General features: G+C 38.6%; 1 protein-coding gene across 1 annotated transcript in view; it reads left to right on the top strand.

The window, feature by feature from the left end:
* The window catches only part of Map3k15 (mitogen-activated protein kinase kinase kinase 15), a 137,571-nt gene that overhangs the window by 53,987 nt on the left and 61,790 nt on the right, over window positions 1–21,794 (top strand). Inside the window, exon 7 of the mRNA XM_041642320.1 lies at window positions 21,548–21,718. Within this exon, the coding sequence (XP_041498254.1) occupies window positions 21,548–21,718 (171 nt within the window). The remainder of the gene's footprint in view (window positions 1–21,547; window positions 21,719–21,794) is intronic.

Below are 21,794 nucleotides of genomic sequence, written 5' to 3'. Positions count from 1 at the left end.
CGAAGATCAGGTGTTCATAGGTTTGTGGGTTAATGTCAGGGTCTTCTATTCGATTCCATTGGTCGACTTCTCTGTTTTTATGCCAATACCAAGCTGTTTTCAATACTGTAGCTCTGTAATAGAGTTTGAAGTCAGGGATGGTAATGCCTCCAGACAAACCTTTATTGTATAAGATTGTTTTGGCTATCCTGGGTTTTTTGTTTTTCCATATAAAGTTGATTATTGTCTTCTCCAGATCTGTGAAGAATTTTGATGGGATGTTGATGGGGATTGCATTGAATCTATAGATTGCTTTTGATAGAATTGCCATTTTTACTATGTTGGTCCTCCCAATCCAAGAGCAAGGGAGGTCTTTCCATTTTCTGGTGTCTTCTTCAATTTCTTTCTTCAAAGACTTATAGTTCTTGTCAAGTAGATCTTTCACTTCCTTGGTCAGGGTTACCCCAAGGTATTTTATGCTATTTGTGGCTATCGTGAAAGGTGATGCTTCTCTGATTTCCCTCTCTGCTTCCTTATCCTTGGTGTATAGGAAGGCAACTGATTTTTTGGAGTTGATCTTATATCCTGCCACGTTACTAAAGCTGTTTATCAGCTGTAGGAGTTCTTTGGTAGAATTTTTGGGGTCGCTTATGTACACTATCATATCATCTGCAAATAACGAAAGCTTAACTTCTTCCTTTCCAATACGAATCCCCTTGATCTCCTTATGTTGTCTTATTGCTATTGCTAGAATTTCAAGCACTATATTGAAGAGGTATGGCGAGAGTGGACATCCTTGTCGTGTTCCTGATTTTAGTGGGATGGCTTTGAGTTTTTCTCCGTTTAATTTAATGTTAGCTGTTGGCTTGCTGTAAATAGCTTTTATTATATTTAGGTAGGACCCTTGTATCCCTATTCTCTCCAAGACCTTTATCATAAAGGGGTGTTGAATTTTGTCGAATGCTTTTTCCGCATCTAGTGAAATGATCATATGGTTTTTTTCTTTCAGTTTATTTATATGGTGGATTACATTGATAGATTTGCGTATGTTGAACCAGCCCTGCATCTCTGGGATGAAGCCTACTTGATCATAATGGATAATTTTTCTTATGTGTTCTTGGATTCGGTTTGCCAGTATTTTATTGAAGATTTTTGCGTCGATGTTCATGAGTGAGATCGGTCTGTAATTCTCTTTCTTGGTTGGGTCTTTTTGTGGTTTTGGTATCAGGGTAACTGTAGCTTCATAAAAGGAATTTGGTAATGACTCTTCTGATTCTATATTGTGAAATACCTTAAGGAGTATAGGTATTAATTCTTCTTGGAAGTTCTGGTAGAATTCTGCATTGAAACCATCTGGTCCTGGGCTTTTTTTCGAAGGGAGATTTTTGATAACCATTTCTAATTCTTCGCAAGAAACCGGTCTATTTAGATCATTCACCTGGTCTTGGTTTAGCTTTGGTATATGATACTTATTTAAAAAAAATGTCCATTTCTTTTGTATTTTCCAGTTTTGTGGCATACAGGCTTTTGTAGTAAGATCTAATGATTCTCTGAATTTCCTCTGTGTCTGTGGTTATGTCCCCCTTTTCATTTCTGATCTTATTTATTTTCGTGTTCTCTCTCTGTCGTTTAATTAGTTTGGATAGGGGTTTGTCGATCTTGTTGATTTTCTCCAAGAACCAGCTTTTTGTTTCATTGATTCTTTGGACTGTTTTCTGTGTTTCTATTTTGTTGATTTCAGCCCTCAGTTTTATTATTTCCAGTCTTCTACTTCTCCTGGGCGCGTCTGCTTCTTTTTTTTTCTAGAGCTTTCAGGTGTGTTTTTAAGTCCCCAATGTATGCATTCTCCGTTTTCTTTAAGTGGGCACTTAGTGCTATGAACTTTCCTCTTAGCACTGCTTTCATTGTGTCCCATAGGTTTGAGTATGTTGTCCCTTTATTTTCATTAAATTCAAGGAAGACTTTAATTTCTTTCTTGATTTCTTCCTTGACCCAGGTGTGGTTCAGTAGTTGACTGTTCAGTTTCCATGAGTTTGTCGGTTTTTTGGGGGCAGCGTGGTTGTTGCCTTCTAACTTTAATCCGTGATGCTCTGATAAGACACAGGTGGACACTGATATTTTTTTGTATCTGTGGAGGTTTCCTTTGTTTCCGAGTATGTGGTCAATTTTTGAGAAGGTTCCATGAGCTGCAGAGAAGAAGGTATATTCTTTCCTATTTGGGTGGAATGTTCTATAGATGTCTGTTAAGTCCATTTGCTTCATTACCTCCAATAATTCTCTTAATTCTCTATTAGGTTTCTGTCTGATTGACCTGTCCCTTGGAGAGAGAGGTGTGTTGAAGTCTCCTACTACTAGTGTGTGTGGTTTGATGTCTGCTTTGAGTTCTAGTAATATTTCTTTTACATAAGTAGGTGCTTTTATATTGGGGGCGTATATATTCAGGATTGAGACGTCCTCCTGATGAATTGTTCCTGTTATGAGTATAAAGTGACCGTCTCGGTCTCTTCTGATTGATTTTAGTTTGAAGTCAGTTTTGTTAGAAATTAGTATGGCCACACCTGCTTTTTTCTTAGGACCATTTGCTTGAAACACCTTTTCCCAACCCTTTACTCTGAGTAGGTGCCTGTCTTTGTGGTTGAGATGTGTTTCTTGCAAACAGCAGAATGTTGGATCCTGTTTTCGTATCCAATCTTTTAGCCTGTGCCTTTTTATAGGTGAATTGAGCCCATTAATATTAAGTGATATTAATGACCAGTGGGTGTTTACTCCGGTTATTCTTATTGCTTTTGGTAGTAGAGATTGTGTGTCTCCTTTCTTTGAGATGTGCTCGTGAAGGGTCATTAGATGCCTGGGTTATTGTAGGCAGTGTTGGCAGTGTTGGATTCCTTGGGTTGCGATTTTCCTTCTATTACTTTCTGTAGGGCTGGATTTGTGGCTACGTATTGTTTAAATTTGTTCTTATCCTGGAATGTCTTGTTTTCTCCGTTGATAGTGAACGATAGCTTGGCTGGGTATAGTAGTTTGGGTTTGCATCCATGGTCTCTTAGCTTCTGCAGAACCTCTATCCAGGACCTTCTGGCTTTCATAGTTTCCATCGAGAAGTCAGGTGTAAGTCTGATCGGTTTACCTTTATAAGTTACTTGCCCTTTTTCTTTTGCAGCTCTTAATATTCTTTCTTTAACCTGTATATTTTGTGTTTTGATTATTATATGGCGAGGAGATGTTTTTCTTTGATCCAGTCTGTTTGGTGTTCTGTATGCTTCTTGAATATTTAAATGAATATCTTTCTTTAAGTTGGGAAAGTTTTCTTCCATAATTTTGTTGAAAATATTTTCTGAGCCTTTGAGCTGTGACTCTTCTCCTTCTTCTATTCCTATTATTCTTAGGTTTGGTTTTTTTATTGTGTCCCATAGTTCCTGAATGTTTTGTGTTGAGAATTTGTTGGCTTTGCTGTTTTCTTTGATCTGTTCGTTTATTTTCTCTATGGTGTCCTCAGCATCTGAGAGTCTTTCTTCTATTTCTTGTATTCTATTGATTATGCTTGTTTCTGTAGACTCTGCTCGTTGGCCTAGATTTTCCATATCCAGCTGGTCCTCAGTTTGTATTTTCTTCTTTGCCTTCATTTCAGTTTTCAATTCTTGAACTGTTTCCATTACCTGTTTGATGGTTTTTTCTTGGTTTCCCAGGGTATCATGTACGTATTTACTCATTTCTTCAAACTTTTTGTTATACTTCTCATCCATTTCTATAAGGGCATTTTTTACATGTTGTTTAAGGGACTCTATTATCTTCATAAAGTCGATTTTTTCCACTTCTTCTGTGTTAGGTTGTTCAAATACTTCTGTTGTAAGATCATTGGGTTCTGATGTTTTCATGTTGTTTTTCGGATTATTGGGTGAGTTCTTGCCTTGGCGCCTGCCCATCTCCTCCTATTGATCCTATCCAATGGATCCTTAAGAAACCGGATCAGGTTTCCCTGCTGGCCAAGGGCTCCGCTTACAAAATGCCCTCACTCTCTTTTGTGGTTCCTGCTGCAGGCCAAGAACCCTCTCACCCCTCCAAAGGATCTTCAGGACAGGACCAGGCTCCCCTTGTTTCAGTGACCTGGCCAACCAAAGGCCTACCTCTTTGATTCAATTGTAGTAGGGCGATCTGCTCTCCTTATTGCACGCCTGTCCCAGCAGCTTGGGTCTGGCCGCCGCTCAGCCGCGTCTGGCGCCGCCGCCGCTGCGCCTCTGTGCGTCTGGCGCCGCCGCCGCTGCGCCTCTCTCACTGTGTACTTTCATCTTTCATACTTTACCAGGCTTCAGTGATAACTTCTGACCACTCCCAAGTATCAAAACAATTGACAAAATGCAGAGATTGCCATCAAATGGATATATTTATCAAAGGAGAATCCCAACCAGCAATGTTATATCATATTTAATGATAAATTTAAAACAATGTTGTTGCCATTTTTCTGTCAGACAACGAAAGTACAGATCTAAAATAATTAAAATCAGTAAAGGAGTTTTGAAGGTAGTTGTCTTCACTACTTAATACCAATCTTTCTAATAAGATTTAGAATATGTTTTTGTGTTTATTTTTATCTTGTATATTTTTTGGGGAAATGCCTTCTCAATTTCTCTGGTGATTTAAGGTATTTTTTTTACTTTATAACAGAGTCAGATATAGGAGAATTTTTGTTACCACGTCTTCCTTTTTGAGTGTTTTTTAAAATTTTAGGTTAGCATAGCATTTTATTGTTCTTTTTAAACAGCATTTGAAAATTAGCACACAGAGTAATGGGTTTAATTACAGTATTTCTGGATTTTTTGGATTATAACATCATATTTTGCTTATCTCCCCATTATCTTTCCTTGTTCTGACCCCTGTTGTTCTCTTTCTTCCCCTGATACTTCCTTCTGTTTTCATGTTACAACTACATATATATTTAAATCTTAGACTCTACATATGAAAAAAATGTGATATTTACCTTTGGTTTAACAAAGCTTTCATCTTTGAACCTCGATATCCATAAAATTTCAGTGATATGGCATTACTAGTCAGTCACTTCATTGGTGCTTTAAGGCTCATGGCAGTAAGTATTGGCAGCTGCCAGATTCAGATGTCATTTAAGAGCCAAGACATTATTTGTAATACATTTTGACATATAAAATAAAGCATCGGTCATTAACCATTTGCTTTAGTCCTGTTCTATTGCTGTGAAGAGACACTATGACTAAGGTAGCTATTAAAAGATAAGGGATTTAATTGGGAGGTTGCTTTCAGTTTCAGAGGTTTACTCCATTATCATCATGATGCGAAGCATGGTGGCATGCAGGCAAACACTGGAACAGTAGCTGAGAGCTACATCCTGAACCAGAGGCAGAGAAAGAGAGAGACAGAGACTGACTGGCTGGGTTTGGCATGGGCTTTTGAAACCTCAAAGGCTACCCCAGTAATGCCCTTCCTTCAACAAAGCCATACCTACTTTATAACAAGGCCGTACCTCCTGATCTTTGTAATCCTTCTCAAATAGTGCAAATTCCTGGTGACTAATAATTCAAATATATGGGGGGAGCTTTCTTATTCAAACCACCACACCATTTCTTGAAGAGATCTAATCTGTTAGCAAGTCCTCCACTTGGCATTAAATGGACAGCATGCGGACATTATCAATTATTTGAATATTTAATTTCCATATTAAATCTGGAAGAGCAAATTGTCAATCTGCATTTATACTTGGAGAAATCACATTCTCATTTTAATCCAAGGATTCCAGGAAAGTTTAAAAAGAAAAAGTCTTGTTTATAGAAACTATTGAGATTTCCCCGTAGATTCAGTCTCTCTTATGTCTCAAGAGTGTGTATTAAGAGACTTCAGATGCATTCATTTATTTTGATACTGCCCTTGAAATAGGGCATAAAAGAAAAGGGGAAGTAGGTTTTCAGATTTGTCAGGGCACATTTCTGAAGGTGGACACAAGAATCAGCAGATCAATACTTTGCCTCTCCCTTCTAGGTTCAAGGATAGTAGTTCACATTTTAGGCTAAATACTGTGAGTAACATAGTGTCAGGTAGTCCTTTACAGAAGACTCCCATGCTTGGATGTGTGTGAAAAAAAATATTTCTAGTGTATCACAGCTCTCACTAAAGGAATATGGAGAAGAGACAATTATGCCTGTGTTATGGGAGCTGTCAAAAAGTATCTGTGTGGTAGGGCATGTTTTTGTTTGGGAGTTATGTGACTATTTTCTACCTCCACTTTGTTGATATATACCCAGTCACCTGTAAGTAAGTCATGTGACTTCTCAGGAATTAGAACCTAGCAAAGATTAAAAATAAAAAGAGAGAGCCAGGCGTTGGTGGCACATGCTTTTAATCCCAGCACTGGGGAGGCAGAGGCAGACAGATCGCTGTGAGTTCGAGGCAAGCCTGGGTTACAAGAGCTAGTTCCAGGACAGGCTCCAAAGCTACAGAGAAACCCTGTCTCGAAAATAAATAAATAATATAAAAAGTGGGGTAGTAAGATGGCTTAGCAGGTAAAGGTACTTACTGCCAAACCTGACCACTGGCATTCAATCCCAAGGACCCACATGCTAGGAAAAGGAAATTAATTCCCACAAATTGACCATCACATGGATGCGTACCAACCTTTTGGTTGTACTCAGTGCACAGTTGCAAGGTCACTTGGCACTACCCCAAGTATTTCAGTAATGGGATGTTTACAAGATGAAAGGTAGGGTCTGACTATAATGATCAGTTTAGTTCAGCCTGAATGAAGGACACATTTATGATAGAAGTAGGTAGCTGTACGGAAGGCTGGTACTAGAGATTGAGGACTACATACTTATGAGGGATTTAGGTTTTGTTCTGTAGATACTAGGGTGTTTCTGTTGAATAAGCAGGAAATTCAGAAGTTCAAGGTCTTCCTTGGCCATATAGTAAACTCAAGGGCAGTCTGGAATACATGAGATCCTGCTGAAAGAGGGGTAAGGGAGAAGGAGAGAGAAAAACTTTTTATGTACTATAAAGTTACAGTCTACATTCTCCCCTATAATCAGCCTCTGAAAAAAAATAGGGTACACATAATTTATTTGGGTGGTGATCATTTCCTCCCTTCTATTCCCCTTCCCAGTTTACCCAGGAGATCTTAACTATTTTCCTTTCCTGGGGCTCTCCATGTGTATCCCTCTAAGGGTCCTCCTTTTTACCTAGCTTCTCTGGGGTTGTGGTTCATAGCCTGGTTATCCTTTGCTTTACATCCAATATCCACTTATGAGTACATACCATGTTTGTCTTTCTGGGGAAAATTTTTTTAAAACAATTATTTTATTTTATTTGTGTAATGCTTAGTATAACTAAAATAAGAGAACATAAACAAACTTGATTTTTTAGAATTCTTCTGGGCAGTGTACATGGTAAATTCTTGTCAGACTAATTGCTATGAACTTAGTTTTCAAGAATATTCTTCGTATCGAAATGTCAGTATTACTAAGGATTACTATACATGGAAAGTGATAGATTAATGTTGTTCAGCTAACTGATAGCTTTGCATGGTGAGAATTACAGGAGATTACAGTACCAATGAACAGTAACATTCAATATCTAGGTTAGCTTGTTCTGTATATAATAATGGCTAAATTATCAAATGTTGAGATGGTAGCTGGCATCTTACATTTTTAGATAAATTTTAACATAACTGTTATAACATTAAAAGTAAAAACAATTGCCTATCTGTAGTCTCCTTTTTCTAATGTATTTTCTTTTTATTTTTGAGAATTTCATTAGATGGGGACTTAGCTCAGTGGTAGAGTGCTTGCCTAGCAAGCTCAAGGCCCTGGATTTGGTCCTTAGCTTCAGAAAAAAAAAAGAAAAGCATTTCTTACATGGCTATTGATTGTATTTACATCATTGCATCATTTCCACACCTCCATCTCCCTTTTCCCCTTCCAATCCTTCCTATCTGCCCCCACTGTCTCTCAAGTGAACATTTTTATTTGCTATGATGTAATATTTCTCTGTTCAAAAGTGGGGTTTTTTATTAATTTATTTATTTATTAAAGATTTCTGTCTCTTTCCCACCACTGCCTCCCATTTCGCTCCCCCTCCCCCAATCAAGTCCCCCTCCCTCGTCAGCCCAAAGAGCAATCAGGGTTCCCTGCCCTGTGGGAAGTCCAAGGACCACCCACCTCCATCCAGGTCTAGCAAGGTGAGCATCCAAACTGCCTAGGCTCCCACAAAGCCAGTACGTGCAGTGGGATCAAAAACCCATTGCCAATATTCTTGAGTTCTCAGTAGTCCTCATTGTCCACTATGTTCAGCAAGTCCGGTTTTATCCCAGGCTTTTTCAGACCCAGGCCAGCTGGCCTTGGTGAGTTCCCAATAGAACATCCCCATTGTCTCAGTGTGTGGGTGCACCCCTCGCGGTCCTGAGTTCCTTGCTCGTACTCTCTCTCCTTCTGCTCCTGTACTGGACCATGAGATTTCTGTTTGGTGCTCCAATGTGGGTCTCTGTCTCTGTCTCCTTTCATCGCCTGATGAAGGTTAATATTCAGGAGGATGCCTATATGTTTTTCTTTGGGTTCTCCTTATTTAGCTTCTCTAGGATCACTAATTATAGGCTCAGTGTCTTTTGTTTATGGCTAGAAACCAAATATGAGTGAATACATCCCATGTTCCTCTTTTTGGGTCTGGCTTACCTCACTCAGGATAGTGTTTTCATTTTCCATCCATTTGCATGCAAAATTCACAAAGTCCTTGTTTTTTTACTGCTGAGTAGTACTCTAATATGTATATATTCCATACTTTCTTAATCCATTCTTCCATTGAAGGGCATCTAGGTTGTTTCCAGGTTCTGGCTATTACAAACAATGCTGCTATGAACATAGTTGAGCATATACTTTTGTTGTATGATAAGGCCTCTCTTGGGTATATTCCCAAGAGTGGTATTGCTGGGTCCAGGGGTAGGTTGATCCCGAATTTTCTGAGAAACCGCCACACTGCTTTCCAAAGTGGTTGCACAAGTTTGCATTCCCACCAGCAATGGATGAGTGTACCCCTTTCTTCACAACCTCTCCAGCAAAGGCTATCCTTGGTGTTTTTTATTTTAGCCATTCTGACAGGTGTAAGATGGTATCTTAAAGTTGTCTTGATTTGCATTTCCCTGATCGCTAAGGAAGTTGAGCATGACCTTAAGTGTCTTTTGGCCATTTGCACTTCTTCTGTTGAGAATTCTCTGTTCAGCTCAGTGCCCCATTTTATAATTAGGTTGATTAGCCTTTTACGGTCTTGTTTCTTGAGTTCTTTATATATTTTGGAGATCAGACCTTTGTCAGTTGCAGGGTTGGTGAAGATCTTCTCCCAGTCAGTGGGTTGCCTTTTTGTCTTAGTGACAGTGTCCTTTGCTTTACAGAAGCGTCTCAGTCTCAGGAGGTCCCATTTATTCAATGAGGCCCTTAATGTCTGTGCTGCTGGGGTTATACGTAGGAAGTAGTCTCCTGTGCCCATGTGCTGTAGAGTACTTCCCACTTTCTCTTCTATCAGGTTCAGTGTGTTCGGACTGATATTGAGGTCTTTAATCCATTTGGACTTGAGTTTTGTGCATGGTGATAGATATGGATCTATTTTCATTCTTCTACAGGTTGACATCCAGTTTTGCCAGCACAATTTGTTGAAGATGCTCCTTTTTTCCCATTGTATACTTTTAGCTCCTTTATCGAAAATCAGGTGTTCATAGGTTTGTGGGTTAAAGTTAGTGTCTTCTATTCGATTCCATTGGTCGACTTCTCTGTTTTTATGCCAATACCAAGCTGTTTTCAATACTGTAGCTCTGTAATAGAGTTTGAAGTCAGGGATGGTAATCAAAAGTGTTTTAATCTGGGTGAATTGTCACACACCTGTTGTCCCAACTACTAAAATGCTGAGGCAAGTGGATCTTTTGAGCCCAGGAGCTTGAGACTGCCTGAGCAACATAGGAAAGCCCCATCTCAAAAACATGTTTTGTTTGAGTGCCTGATAAGTGAGTACCCAGAAAGCTTTTAGCAGTGTATCTCTGGATTATGCACATACACATGGAGCATCTTCTGAGAGCAACATGGGAGTATCCCTATAATGAGAAAACTACACCATGACCCTTCCTTTATGAACAGATGGAGACTGTTGGCTCTGTCATTGATCCAAATGAAACATCAAATCCAAATGCTAACCATCAAATGACCTTCTAGAATGAGAAAATTTTTACAAAATATTTTTATTATTATCTAGAATTTTATACATGTGTAAAATGTATCTTGATCATATCCATCTCCAACTCCTCCCTGAAACTTCCCCCAGGCTGCTCCTAAATATACCTCCCTCCAAAATTTATATCATCTTTCTTTAAAAGAAGTCACACTGAGTCCAGTTTGTGTTGTTCATAGGTGTGGGATCATCCATTTGGGTGTGGGCTACCTACTAATGACTACCCACCTCAAAGAAAAGTGATTCTTCTTACTCCAGCAGCTGTCATCTGCCAATAACCCCTCAGCTAGGGCTAGAGCATCTGGAACCCACTGCCCCCAGCACATACCATGTTAAAATTTTCACCTGGCTTGATATTCTGCAGGTCTTATGCTGGTAACCACAGTTGCTGTGTTTTCATGTGTGCAATAGCCATGTCATGCCCAGAGGACAACATTTTGCAGCACTTCTTTCCATCTTCTAGCTCTTAAGTTCTTTTCACCCCCTTCTTCTGAGTTGTTCCCTTAACATTGGGTGAGGATTGATGTAGCCGGCCCATCTATGGCAGAATAATCACAATCACTTATTCTCAAAGACTTAGGATAGTACTTAGGATAGTTATAAGTTGTCTGCATTAACCTCTACCCTCTGAAATAAGCATGTCTGATCAAGATTGAGAATATCACCAATCTGTATGTTAAATGTAAATATTTGAAGATAGTGTGACGATGTGCTATTTAGTAAAACATCAGCTGAAAACTGAGAATTTAGAGGGAAACAAAGGGAGGTAGGTGGAGGGTCATGGGAGTGAATGTAATCAATTCATTGTATGTATGTACAAATATATGGAACTTAAATTTTTATATGTATGGATGTTTTGCCTGGGTGTATGTATATGCACTATATGCATGCCTGATACCTATGTTAGCCAAAAGAGAGCACTGGATCCCCTGAAACTGGAATTATGGGTAGCTGTGAGTCCGCATGTGGGGACTGGGAATTAAAGCCAGATTTTCTGAAAGACCAGGAAGTGCTTTTTACCGCTGAGCTATCTCTCAAGCCCCAGAACTTAAAATTTTAAGTTACTTCTCACCTATTCTTACCAAAGAATTAAATTAAGCCTCATGTAGGGACTCAATACAATGTATACTACATCTTACTTTAGTAACAAACTATTTTTGTGCTTTTAAGAGGACTCCTAGCAAATCAGATGACAGTTAAGTTGAGAGTTCCTATACCTAAACATAGTAAAGGCAATGTACAGCAAGCCAACAGCCAATATCAAACTAAATGGAGAAAAATTCACAGCGATCCCACTGAAATCAGGAACAAGACAAGGTTGTCCACTCTCTCCGTATCTATTCAGTATAGTTCTTGAGGTCCTAGCTAGAGCAATAAGACACCAAACGGAGATCAAGGGGATACATATTGGAAAATAAGTCAAACTCTCACTGTTTGCTGATGATATGATAGTTTACATAAGTGACCCCAAAAATTCTACCAAGGAACTTCTACAACTCATAAACACTTTCAGTAATGTATCAGGATACAAGATTAACTCAAAAAAAATCAGTAGCTCTCCTGTACACAGATGATAAAAGGGCTGGGGAAGAAATCAGAGAAACATCACTCTTCACAATAGCCACAAATAACATAAAATATCTCGGAGTAACTCTAACCAAACAAATGGAAGACTTCTATGACAAAAACTTTAAATCTTTGAAGAAAGAAATTGAAGAAGACACCAGAAAGTGGGATGATCTCGCATGCTCCTAGATAGGTAAAGTTAACATAGTAAAAATGGTAATCTTACCAGAGGCAATCTACAGATTGAATGCAATGCCCATAAAAATCCCAGCAAAATTCTCCACAGATCTTGAAAGAATGATACTCAACTTCATGTGGAAAAGCAAAAAACCCAGGATAGCCAAAACAATCCTGTACAATAAAAGAACCTCTGGAGACATCACAATCCCTGACTTCAAACTCTGTTACAGAGCTACAGTACTGAAAATAGCCTGGTATTGGCTAGCATAAAAACAGACAGGAAGACCATTGGAACTGAATCAAAGACCCGAATATCAATCCTCACACCTACAAAAACTTGATTTTTGACAAAGAAGCAAAAGATCTAAAATGGAAAAAAAGAAAACCATATCCAATGAATGGTGCTGGAATAACTGGATATCAACATGTAGAAGAATGAAGATAGACCCATATCTATCACCATGCACAAAACTCAATTCCAAATGGATCAAAGACCTCAACATAAAGCCAGCCAGCCACACTGAACCTCATAGAAGAGAAAGTGGGAAGTACACTTGAACACATTTGCACAGGAGACCACTTCCTAAATATAACCCCAGTAGCACAGACACTGAGAGAAACAATTAATAAATGGGACCTCCTAAAACTGAAAAGCTTCTGTAAAGCAAAGGACATGGTCAACAAGACAAAATGACAGCCTACAGAATGGAAAAGGATTTTCACCAACTCCACATCAAACAGAGGGCTGATCTCCCAAATATACAAAGAACTCAAGAAATTGGTCATCAAAAGAACAAATAATCCAATAAAAAATGGAATACAGACCTAAACAGAGAGCTCTAAACAGAGGATCTGAAATGGCTGAAAGACACTTAAGGAAATGTTCAACATCCTTAGCCATCAGAGAAATGCAAATCAAAACAGATCTGAGATTCCATCTTACACCTGAAAGAATAGCCAAGATCAAAAACACTGATGACAGTTTATACTGGGATAAAGGGAACACTCCTGCATTTCTGGTGGGAGCGCAAGCTGGTATAGCCCCTTTGGATATCAGTATGGTGATTATTCAGAAAATTAGGAAACAACCTTCCCCAGGACCCAGCAATACCCCTTTTGGGTATGTATCCAAAGGATGCTCAATTGTGCCACAAGGACATGTGCTCAATTATGTACATAAAATATTTCAGTGATATTCAGTATATATAGAAAATAGAGGAAGGAAAGGGAATGGGAAATATGTAGCACAATAAAAACAATAAAAAAGAAAATATCAAAAAATAATTACTGGTAATACCACCACCCATATTATATTACTTTCGTGGCTGTGATAAAACACCATGACCAAAAGTGACTTATAGAAGAGTTTATTTTTGTTTACAGTTCCAGAGAGAGAGAGTTCATGGAACTAAGTGACAAGCTCTACCTCCTATAGGTTCCATAGCCTCCCCAAATAGTACCAAAAGGAGATCAGGTATTCAGAGCCTATGGGGGCCATTTTCACCCAAACCTCCACAAATAGTATCCATTGAATTAGGACCCAAAGCAGAGGATGTGGAAGAGTAGAGATTTACATAGATTAGACCAGGGTCAGTGGTGATAGAAGTCTTCCTAGTCAGGGACCCCATGTATTTGATACTCAGGAGAGATAGCCTCCTCAGAGAGTTTATCTTCCTGACCATGGAAACAATCTGCCTTCTTAGTATTGTTGACTTATGTATTCACCAGGGTAAGGTTACTGCTATAATAAACAGCCCACAAAGTTAATACCTTGCAATTATGAGAATTTCTCTTCCCTTATGCAGCAGATTTGTACAATTAAACCATAGTTTATTTTTAATTTATTCTTCTCTCATATATTATATCCCAACCACAGTTTCCCTTCCTTCCTCTCTTCTAAGTCCTTCCCAGGGATATCAACCAAATGGCATATCAAATTATAATAAAAGTAGGCATATAACTACAGTTAATTTTAGAGCGTTTGTAGCATTCCCTCTGAATAAATCTATCCATTACCAGTCACTTCCCTTTCTTGTTTCCTCCAGTTTTCCTCCCTATTCACTATTAATCTATTCTGACAACCAATTAGTAGTTACTTCTAACTCCCTCACCTCACTAACTAACCAATATTCTTCTTTTTTGTCCCTGTCTATGGTTTTGCCTGCTCTGGCAATTCCCTGTAAATAGAGTGAGAAAATACATGTTATTTTGTGTGTGGCTTTTGTCATGTGGCATAATATTTAAAACATTCATTTATGTTGGAGAATGCCAATACTTCATTTTTGTGGCTGAGCATGCTACAGACCATATTTTATTTATCATTTCATCTGTTGGTGGATATTTGGGTTTGTTTCTACTTTTCAGTCATTGTATGGAGACTTCTATGAGCCTGGTGAGGGGTTACTGTTCGTTACTCCTTCCTTCATGTGTTCTTTCATCCAAATAAACTGCAAGGGAAAATGGAAAATGGAGTCTGGGTGACCAGGAAGGAAAGGAAATAGGCTATAGTGAGCCTGCAATAATTTGTAATTAAGAAGTGAAGCCTTTAACTGGATCCTTTGTAAAGATTTCTAGTAACATGTCACAGGACAGGATCAAGGCAAGAATATGCTTCAGATCCTGCCACCTTTGTGCAAGTGGAAGGAACAGTCTACAAAATGTCCAGTTCTGTCGCACAGTCTTCTAGTCAGTGCAGGGCCATCACATATTCCTTCGAATGCCCCTGAAGGCAGGGAAACTTGGCAGGATGGGAGCACACAAGAGTTTCTGCCTGTGATGCAACTTGGACCTACTTGTAGAGTAGGAAACAACTATTTTGGTTTTCGTTTCTTTGGCTATGGGCATTGTTCATATGACAACATAGGTTGTTTCTAGTTGTTCCCTTCTTCTGTAAGTATGAGGCATCTGGCCAGGGGAGGGCACCTGCTTTCCTGTGGCAGGTGTGTATCTATCAGAGCCCAATCAGGAAACAGAAACTACCTCGTGTACTTAAAATGGAGGAAACTGAACATGGGAAATTGGTTGCATAGACAATGAAAGAGTTGATGGAATCAGAAAACCAGAAGGCAGCCTAGAAATTAGCAGCTATAGGAAGCTGCGCCACTCTTTTCTTGGAGAGGTCTAGAATAGAGGGTGACATTAGCAGAAGCCAGATACAGGAGTAACCTGGAGTAGTGACCCTGAGGCAGCCTCCTGGGAGCTGTCTATGGAAGAGGACCAGCTGCGGTCAGAGGTGCCCCAAACCAAGAAAGGACAGACAAAGTTGCTTGATCTTTTCTTCATCCCCATCTTCCAGTTACCTACCTAGATGGCCTTCCAGTGGCGATAGCCAGATACATGGTCATAAAAGCCTGAAGACTTACCCTGAACAAAGCAGAATGGTGAAGACTAGGAGAGTATCTGAAAGAAAACAGACCCATCAGTGACCCCATAAAACACTTTCAGATACACCAATTGTCTTCTGTATGCTCTTATCACAACTCTATTGTGGCATAGTTTATATACAATAAAATGTAAAATTAGAAGTAAATAATTTGATGAGTGTGGCCAACAAAATAATACTCATCAGATTACCAGTACTGAGAGCTACAATGATTTAATCCACAAAAGTTACCTTTTTTTTTTTACCGCTTCCTAGTCACTTTCCACTCCCATTCAGCCTCAATTTGCATAGTTTTGATTGATCTAGTTCCCCCCCCCCCCATCCTTTTTTGGGTAGTGTCAGAATTTGTATATACCCATTCAGTGATTTTTAAATTTTTTTCCTATGGTTCTTAGACTTGGGTTCTAGAGATTTCATTACTCTTCTTTCTCTGCCTTATTCCTCAATTACTTCTCTCCCCTCATTCCTTTTTCTCTCCCTTTCTCCACCCCCACCATGTACAATATTTATAGAAGCAATGTATTGTTAATAATTGATTTCAAAATTTTTGTTTGGAGTAGATTTTTGTTTATTTGTTTTGCTTTTGTCCAACACAGGGTTTCTCTGTGTAACAGTTCTGGCTGTCCTGGAACTTGCTTTGTAAACCAGACTGACCTCTAACTCACAGAGGTCTGCCTGCCTCTGCTTTCCAAGTGTGGAGTAGATTTTTTTGTGACAGAGTCTCACACTGTTTCTCAGGCTAGCCTGGACCTCATCGAATTCCTCTTGTCTTAGTGTCCCAAATGCTTAGATCATACACATAGGTGCCCACATCTCTCCCGAGTTCTTTTACTTTCAGTAAAGTCATCCCTAGGGCAGTCCAATTGGTTATGTTGTATCTCAATTATTGAATCCCATTTTTCTGCTTCTCTGCACATCTTAGAATTTTACTGTACTCCATATATCTTTTCTCAAACACCTGAGTCGAAGTATGGTTTAGTTTTGTTTGTTACTGTGAGTATTGGAAGCCTTGCCTAGACCCCATGATTAGCATTTATGGCTTTTTAGTAGTTCTAGAGACTACTAGGTTGACAACGGATTGCATTTTAATTTAATTCACTTCACCTGTGATTAGACCAACCCCCAGCCCTCTGCTGCCTTTTCTGCCTTATCAATATTTTGTGCAAAAAGAGCCAGAGACTGCCATTTCTGATATCTTTGGACTCAGTTTTTGCAGGGCCTGGAATCCAAGTGCTGTGATTAATGCATGTGATAGCTTTTGGTTTCTGAGCTTATCTTTCATTTCTAGACTAAATTCAGGGAGTGGAGATAGAACAACAGAATTGTTAGGGTGAGTGATTTTATTTTGCTTAGGGATAATTCTAAATTGGATTCTCTATCATCTTAATACTGTTTTTTTTTTTAAAAAAAAAGTCTCATTTACTCCTTGTCTTTACTGTCAAAGGCTCTTTCTTTCAGTGGTCTACTTAGACCAGGCAAGCAAGTGTGGAAATTGTCATACTTCTGTAATTGACTTCATCATGACTTCCCACCATAGAAAGGACTGTTCACATGCTCGTATGTCCTAAAAGTCTTTTATTTTGTTTTCAGCACCTGCAAGACAATGTTCTAGAAAGGATGGTGGTTCTTTAGAGAAGACCTCACTCATGAGAAAGTGATCTGGAGGAATGTCAGGAAGCAGTCAGGGGTCATGTCACGAGGAGGAAAGCGACAGGTAGAGAGACTAGCACAGGTAGCAGCAAGAAGGCTTGCACAGCTGGAGCAGATGCATAGATGATGGGGAGTATAGGTGGGAAGAGATGAGATTGGAGAAATAACTAACTACAATATCTTGGAAAGTATTGGAGGCCATTTTTAGAAAATGATACCTTTTCTAAACTAAGTGTCCCTGAAGAGTTGTTGTTGTATTGTTTAAAGCAGAGTCTCATTGTGTAGTCAGACCTCAAATTTACAATAGTCCTCCTGCCTTTGCCTCTAGAGTGCTGGGATGCAGTAATACACCAACTTGCTCCAGGAGAGGTTAGATTGGACCTGCTACCTGACATAAAATTGTTGCAGGATCAATGGCTTCTGCGTTAAGAATACATTGTAGAGAAGTAAGGGAGAAGGGGGAGGGGGAATGACTGTGGCTTGGGCCATGGTGCTAACTGTGGAAGTCATGAGGAGTGGATTTTTCAGATATGGTTTGAAATAAAAACCAGTGGCATCTGTTTGATGAATAGAACAGTATTAGGGGACATAAAGCACGACTAATGTTATTTTTTAGCCTAATAATTGAACAAGATGGGGAAGGCTGCAAAAAGACCATTATGATAGTGTGATCAAATAATTTTAGATGTATTGAATTTGAGAGATTAGACATGCAAAGGGTATGCTCAGGTGGAGATATAAATCTAGAGTTTGGGGGGTAATCTGAGCCAGAAGTAGAAATTTGATGGTTGTCAGAATATAGATAGATGGTTTGAAAACTCAGGTTATAACTAGATTGTACTATGAGGAGATTTAATGTATTTGATACAGAGGAGAAGGGCCAAATGTTTACGTTTGGACATCTCCATTGTTAAGATGATAGATATAAGTAGTAACCAAGCTCCAGTAAGAGGATAGTCAGGTGACTGCTGTGTCCTGCTACTCAAATGAATGACAAAGGAGCCACAGTTGTCATGTACACACACAGGTCAAATGATCAGACAGCTCAAGGACTGAGAATTGTTACATAGGTTTAGCAATAGTGCAGATATACTGAGTCCGAGTGTGCAGGATAAAAAGCATGGATGTCCAAGTCTCATATCTGGAGAGTCACATTTAACTAACTGATCTGGTGTGCACAGTGGATTCCAGGACTTTTAAAGACCCCTAGGTATGTCTAATAAGGTTAAGACCACTATCATCTTTATTTTTTTTTGTCGTTGTGATATGTCCTTAGTGTCAGAAACTGACGTTGCTGACTGATTAAACACAGAAGTTTTTATCTGTAGGGCTTGTTTCTGGATACTTGGGATCTGAAAATGATAAGCAGATCTGAAAGCTGATTAGTAACCAGTAAAGGGATAAGCTGTTTAGTGCCTGTCTTAAATTGGCTTTTAAGCTGAAAATCTCTTGGCTTTCATTTTTTCAGGTGTTTGATTTGATTTGTGTTTATTCAAAAGACATTTTGTTTTAACAAGGGTAAGTTCAAGTTAATAATAATTTTAAAAACTCAAAATGAAATTTTAGTATAACTAGTCCAGAAAAAAAGTAGCCCAACTTGAAAGCATTTAGGTGAGTTAAGCACATTCCTTGAAAAATCCTGAATATTTCATCCCTCAAAAGTTGTCTAGTAACAGGTATAGAAATTTAATAATTTTTCACATTCTTACCATAGATGTTAGGAGTTATCTAGATGCTTTAGTAAATTTGAGTTGGTTTGGTATCTGTTAAAGAATTAAAGAATATCATGGTAGGCTATAGAAAAAGAAGTCTGATTTGCAGCCTGGTTAAATGAGATACTCTATGACAAAGAGAGTGGGAACACAAATGCATTAAAAACAAGACCAAGGTAGAAGATAGAAAAAGAGAGTAGAAAAACAGGCTTAATTTTTACAGGTTCCCAAAAGGATGCCAAATGTCTACACTAGCCCTTCTCAATCTGAGTTACATCCCAACAAGAGAAATAAAGCCTAATGCCTCATGGCATCCAGTGAATGACATGAATAATTCTTTCCTGAGTATGCAGTGGGGCTAGTCATATACCATCTTTGAAAGAATTTAGAAACTGTCATACAAATGATATGATAATGCTCTCTAGGGTTTAATTTTATTGTGGAACCCCAGTTGAGAAAGCCTATTTAGGTACTATTCTGTCTTCTTAGATGATGAAGTAAGTTTTTGAGGTATGTCTTTAGGAAAGAAAACATTTTTAAAAACCTGCTATAAAAGTACCAAAATTTAAGAAGATTAGTTTCTTTATTGATTTTACTAGAATAAAGCTGAGTGTAGTAGATACAATCTCAGAATTTTGGAGGCTGAAGCAGGAGGACTGCCATGAGCTTTAGGCCAGCCTGGACTACATACTGGGTTTCAGTTCATCTTGGGCTGAGTGACATGTCCCAACAAAATATTTAAAGGATTCACTAGACTAGTTATTAACAAAGCATAAAGACTACCATTTTATACAAAACCTCACGAGAGTTTTCTAAAGAGTTTAATGTGTATCCTTCCAGGCTTCTGTCTATCTGCATGAACATCTGTGTTAGTAGTGTTTATTTCAAAGAACAGGATCATGCTTTTCATTAGCATTTTTCCATACAACATTATGGATATTATTTATATTATTATGTATTTATTCCTTTCTAAGGGCTGCATTGTATTACATAGCTTGGTTGTTATGCATTTTTATCTGTTCGTTCTGTCAACAGACATTTACAACCATCTCCAATTGTTCACTATTACAAGCAATGCCGTAACAAAAGTACTTTTCAAAACTTGTTGGGAAAATTGTATATTATAAATTCTAGAAGTTGAATTGTAACCAAGCAGTGGTGGCACACGCCTTTAATCCCAGTACTAGGGAGGCAGAAGCAGGAGGAGATCTCTGTGAGTTCGAGGCCAGCATGGTCTACAGCTAGTTCCAGGACAGGCTCCAAAGCTACAGAGAAACCCTGTCTCCAAGAATCCCCCCTCCCCTGAGAAAGAAGTTGAATTGTTAAAGTCGGGATGCTTGCCTATCTTAATTTTTATGTAAAATTTCAAAAACTTGAGAATACTGTAATTGTAGGCAAGGATCTTCATAGACATAGAGCAATAGGAAATAGGGAACATAGAGCAATAGGAAATAGAGAAATCAGAGAGTCTGGTATGGTGGATGGTGGCACATGTTTATATGAGCACTAGGAAGGCAAAGGCAGAATCACTGTGAGTTTGAGTCATCAGTCTCGTCTACACAGTAAATTCTGGAAACAACCACACCTACAAAGTGAGATCATGTCTAAAAAAAGATGGAGGAAATAGAAATGCAAAAGTATTTATTACTAAGATTATCTCATGTGGTTATAGGGCCTGAGAAGCCCCATCATAGGCTGCCTTCAAGCCGCAGACTCAGGAAAAACAGTGGTAGAATTCAGTGAGTCCAAAGGCATGAAAATTAGGAGTGCCACTGTACATGATCCCTGAAGTTTGAAAACCTAGAACCAGGAACTTCAGTGTCTAAGGGCTGGAGAAGATAATTTCACAGCTCAAAGGGAGGGAAGGAGAAAAATAGATTGAGATTAGCCTTTTTGGTCTACGTGGACCGCAGTGTGTTAGTGGCGCTAACTAGCATTGGTGCTAGTGGGTCTTTAATCTATTGACTCAAATGCCAGTCTCTCCCACACACCAAGAAATGATATTTTTACCAAGTCTCTAGGAAACCATTAGCAAAGTCAAGTTGCTATGTAAAACTAACCATCATTATAATTAATCTCCATGTACCCTTTATTCACTTGAATAGATAAATTTGCAAAAGCAAAATTTTATTTTACCTTAACCCTCACTTTCTTCTACTCAAAGATCAGATTTTATTATGAATCAAAAATGTTCCATTTCCTCAACAGATATATCAAGGTTAAGGGTGCTTTTATGAAATAATTATAGATATGGTATCATAGCTAAAATTAATTACAGCTCCTTAATATCAGTGTTCACAATTTCACAGTTTTACTTTTTAAAAAGATTTATTTTCATTTTATGTTTATGAGTGCTTTGCTTGCTTGTATATGTGCATGCCATAATACATGTAGAGGCAAGAAGAGGGTGTTAAATCCCCCGGAATTAGGGTAATAGGCGGTTGTGAGCTACCTGACATGGGGTACTGAGAACAAAATCTGGATTCTCTGCAAGAGCAGTAAGTGCCCGTAACCATCAAGCCATTTCTCTAACGTCTTATATTTTTTTTTTACAGTGGATTTGTCTGATTATGAATCTAGACATCATTTATATGTTGCATTTGATTGACAATGGCTCTTAAGTCTCTTTTTAATACTGTTTTTTCCTCTTTTCTTCTTCTGGTACATAAAGAATAAAATCAAGAAAGAAATTGACTATACTTTTATGAGATTTTTCTGGCACAATTTTTAAGTAGTTGATACATTTGAAAAGGGAAAAAGAAATCTTAGAGTACTTGTCCTTTGAGCAAAACAAATGAATATATATATATAAACATGTTAACTTCGATGTTTATGATCTCATAACATTTTTCAGGAGAAACAGCACTGGTGACCGTGAGAAGGCTCTTCGGGTCATGCTCCAAGTTCTGCAAAGCTGTGATCACCCAGCTCCTGACATGTTTTGCCTGTGTGGGAGGATCTATAAGGACATCTTCCTGGATTCAGGCTGTGAAGAGGATGCAAGCAGAGACAGTGCCATTGAGTGGTAAATAGCACACACAGTGCTCCATAGAGCAGAACCATGTAGGCTAAATAGCCAGGGCTTTCCCTAGTGCGTATAT

Source organism: Microtus oregoni, unplaced genomic scaffold, assembly GCF_018167655.1.
Source record: "Microtus oregoni isolate MIOR12 unplaced genomic scaffold, Mior012 000074F_000, whole genome shotgun sequence".
In the NCBI taxonomy this organism is placed as follows: Eukaryota; Metazoa; Chordata; class Mammalia; order Rodentia; family Cricetidae; genus Microtus; species Microtus oregoni.
This window is presented reverse-complemented; position numbering and strand designations above follow the sequence as displayed.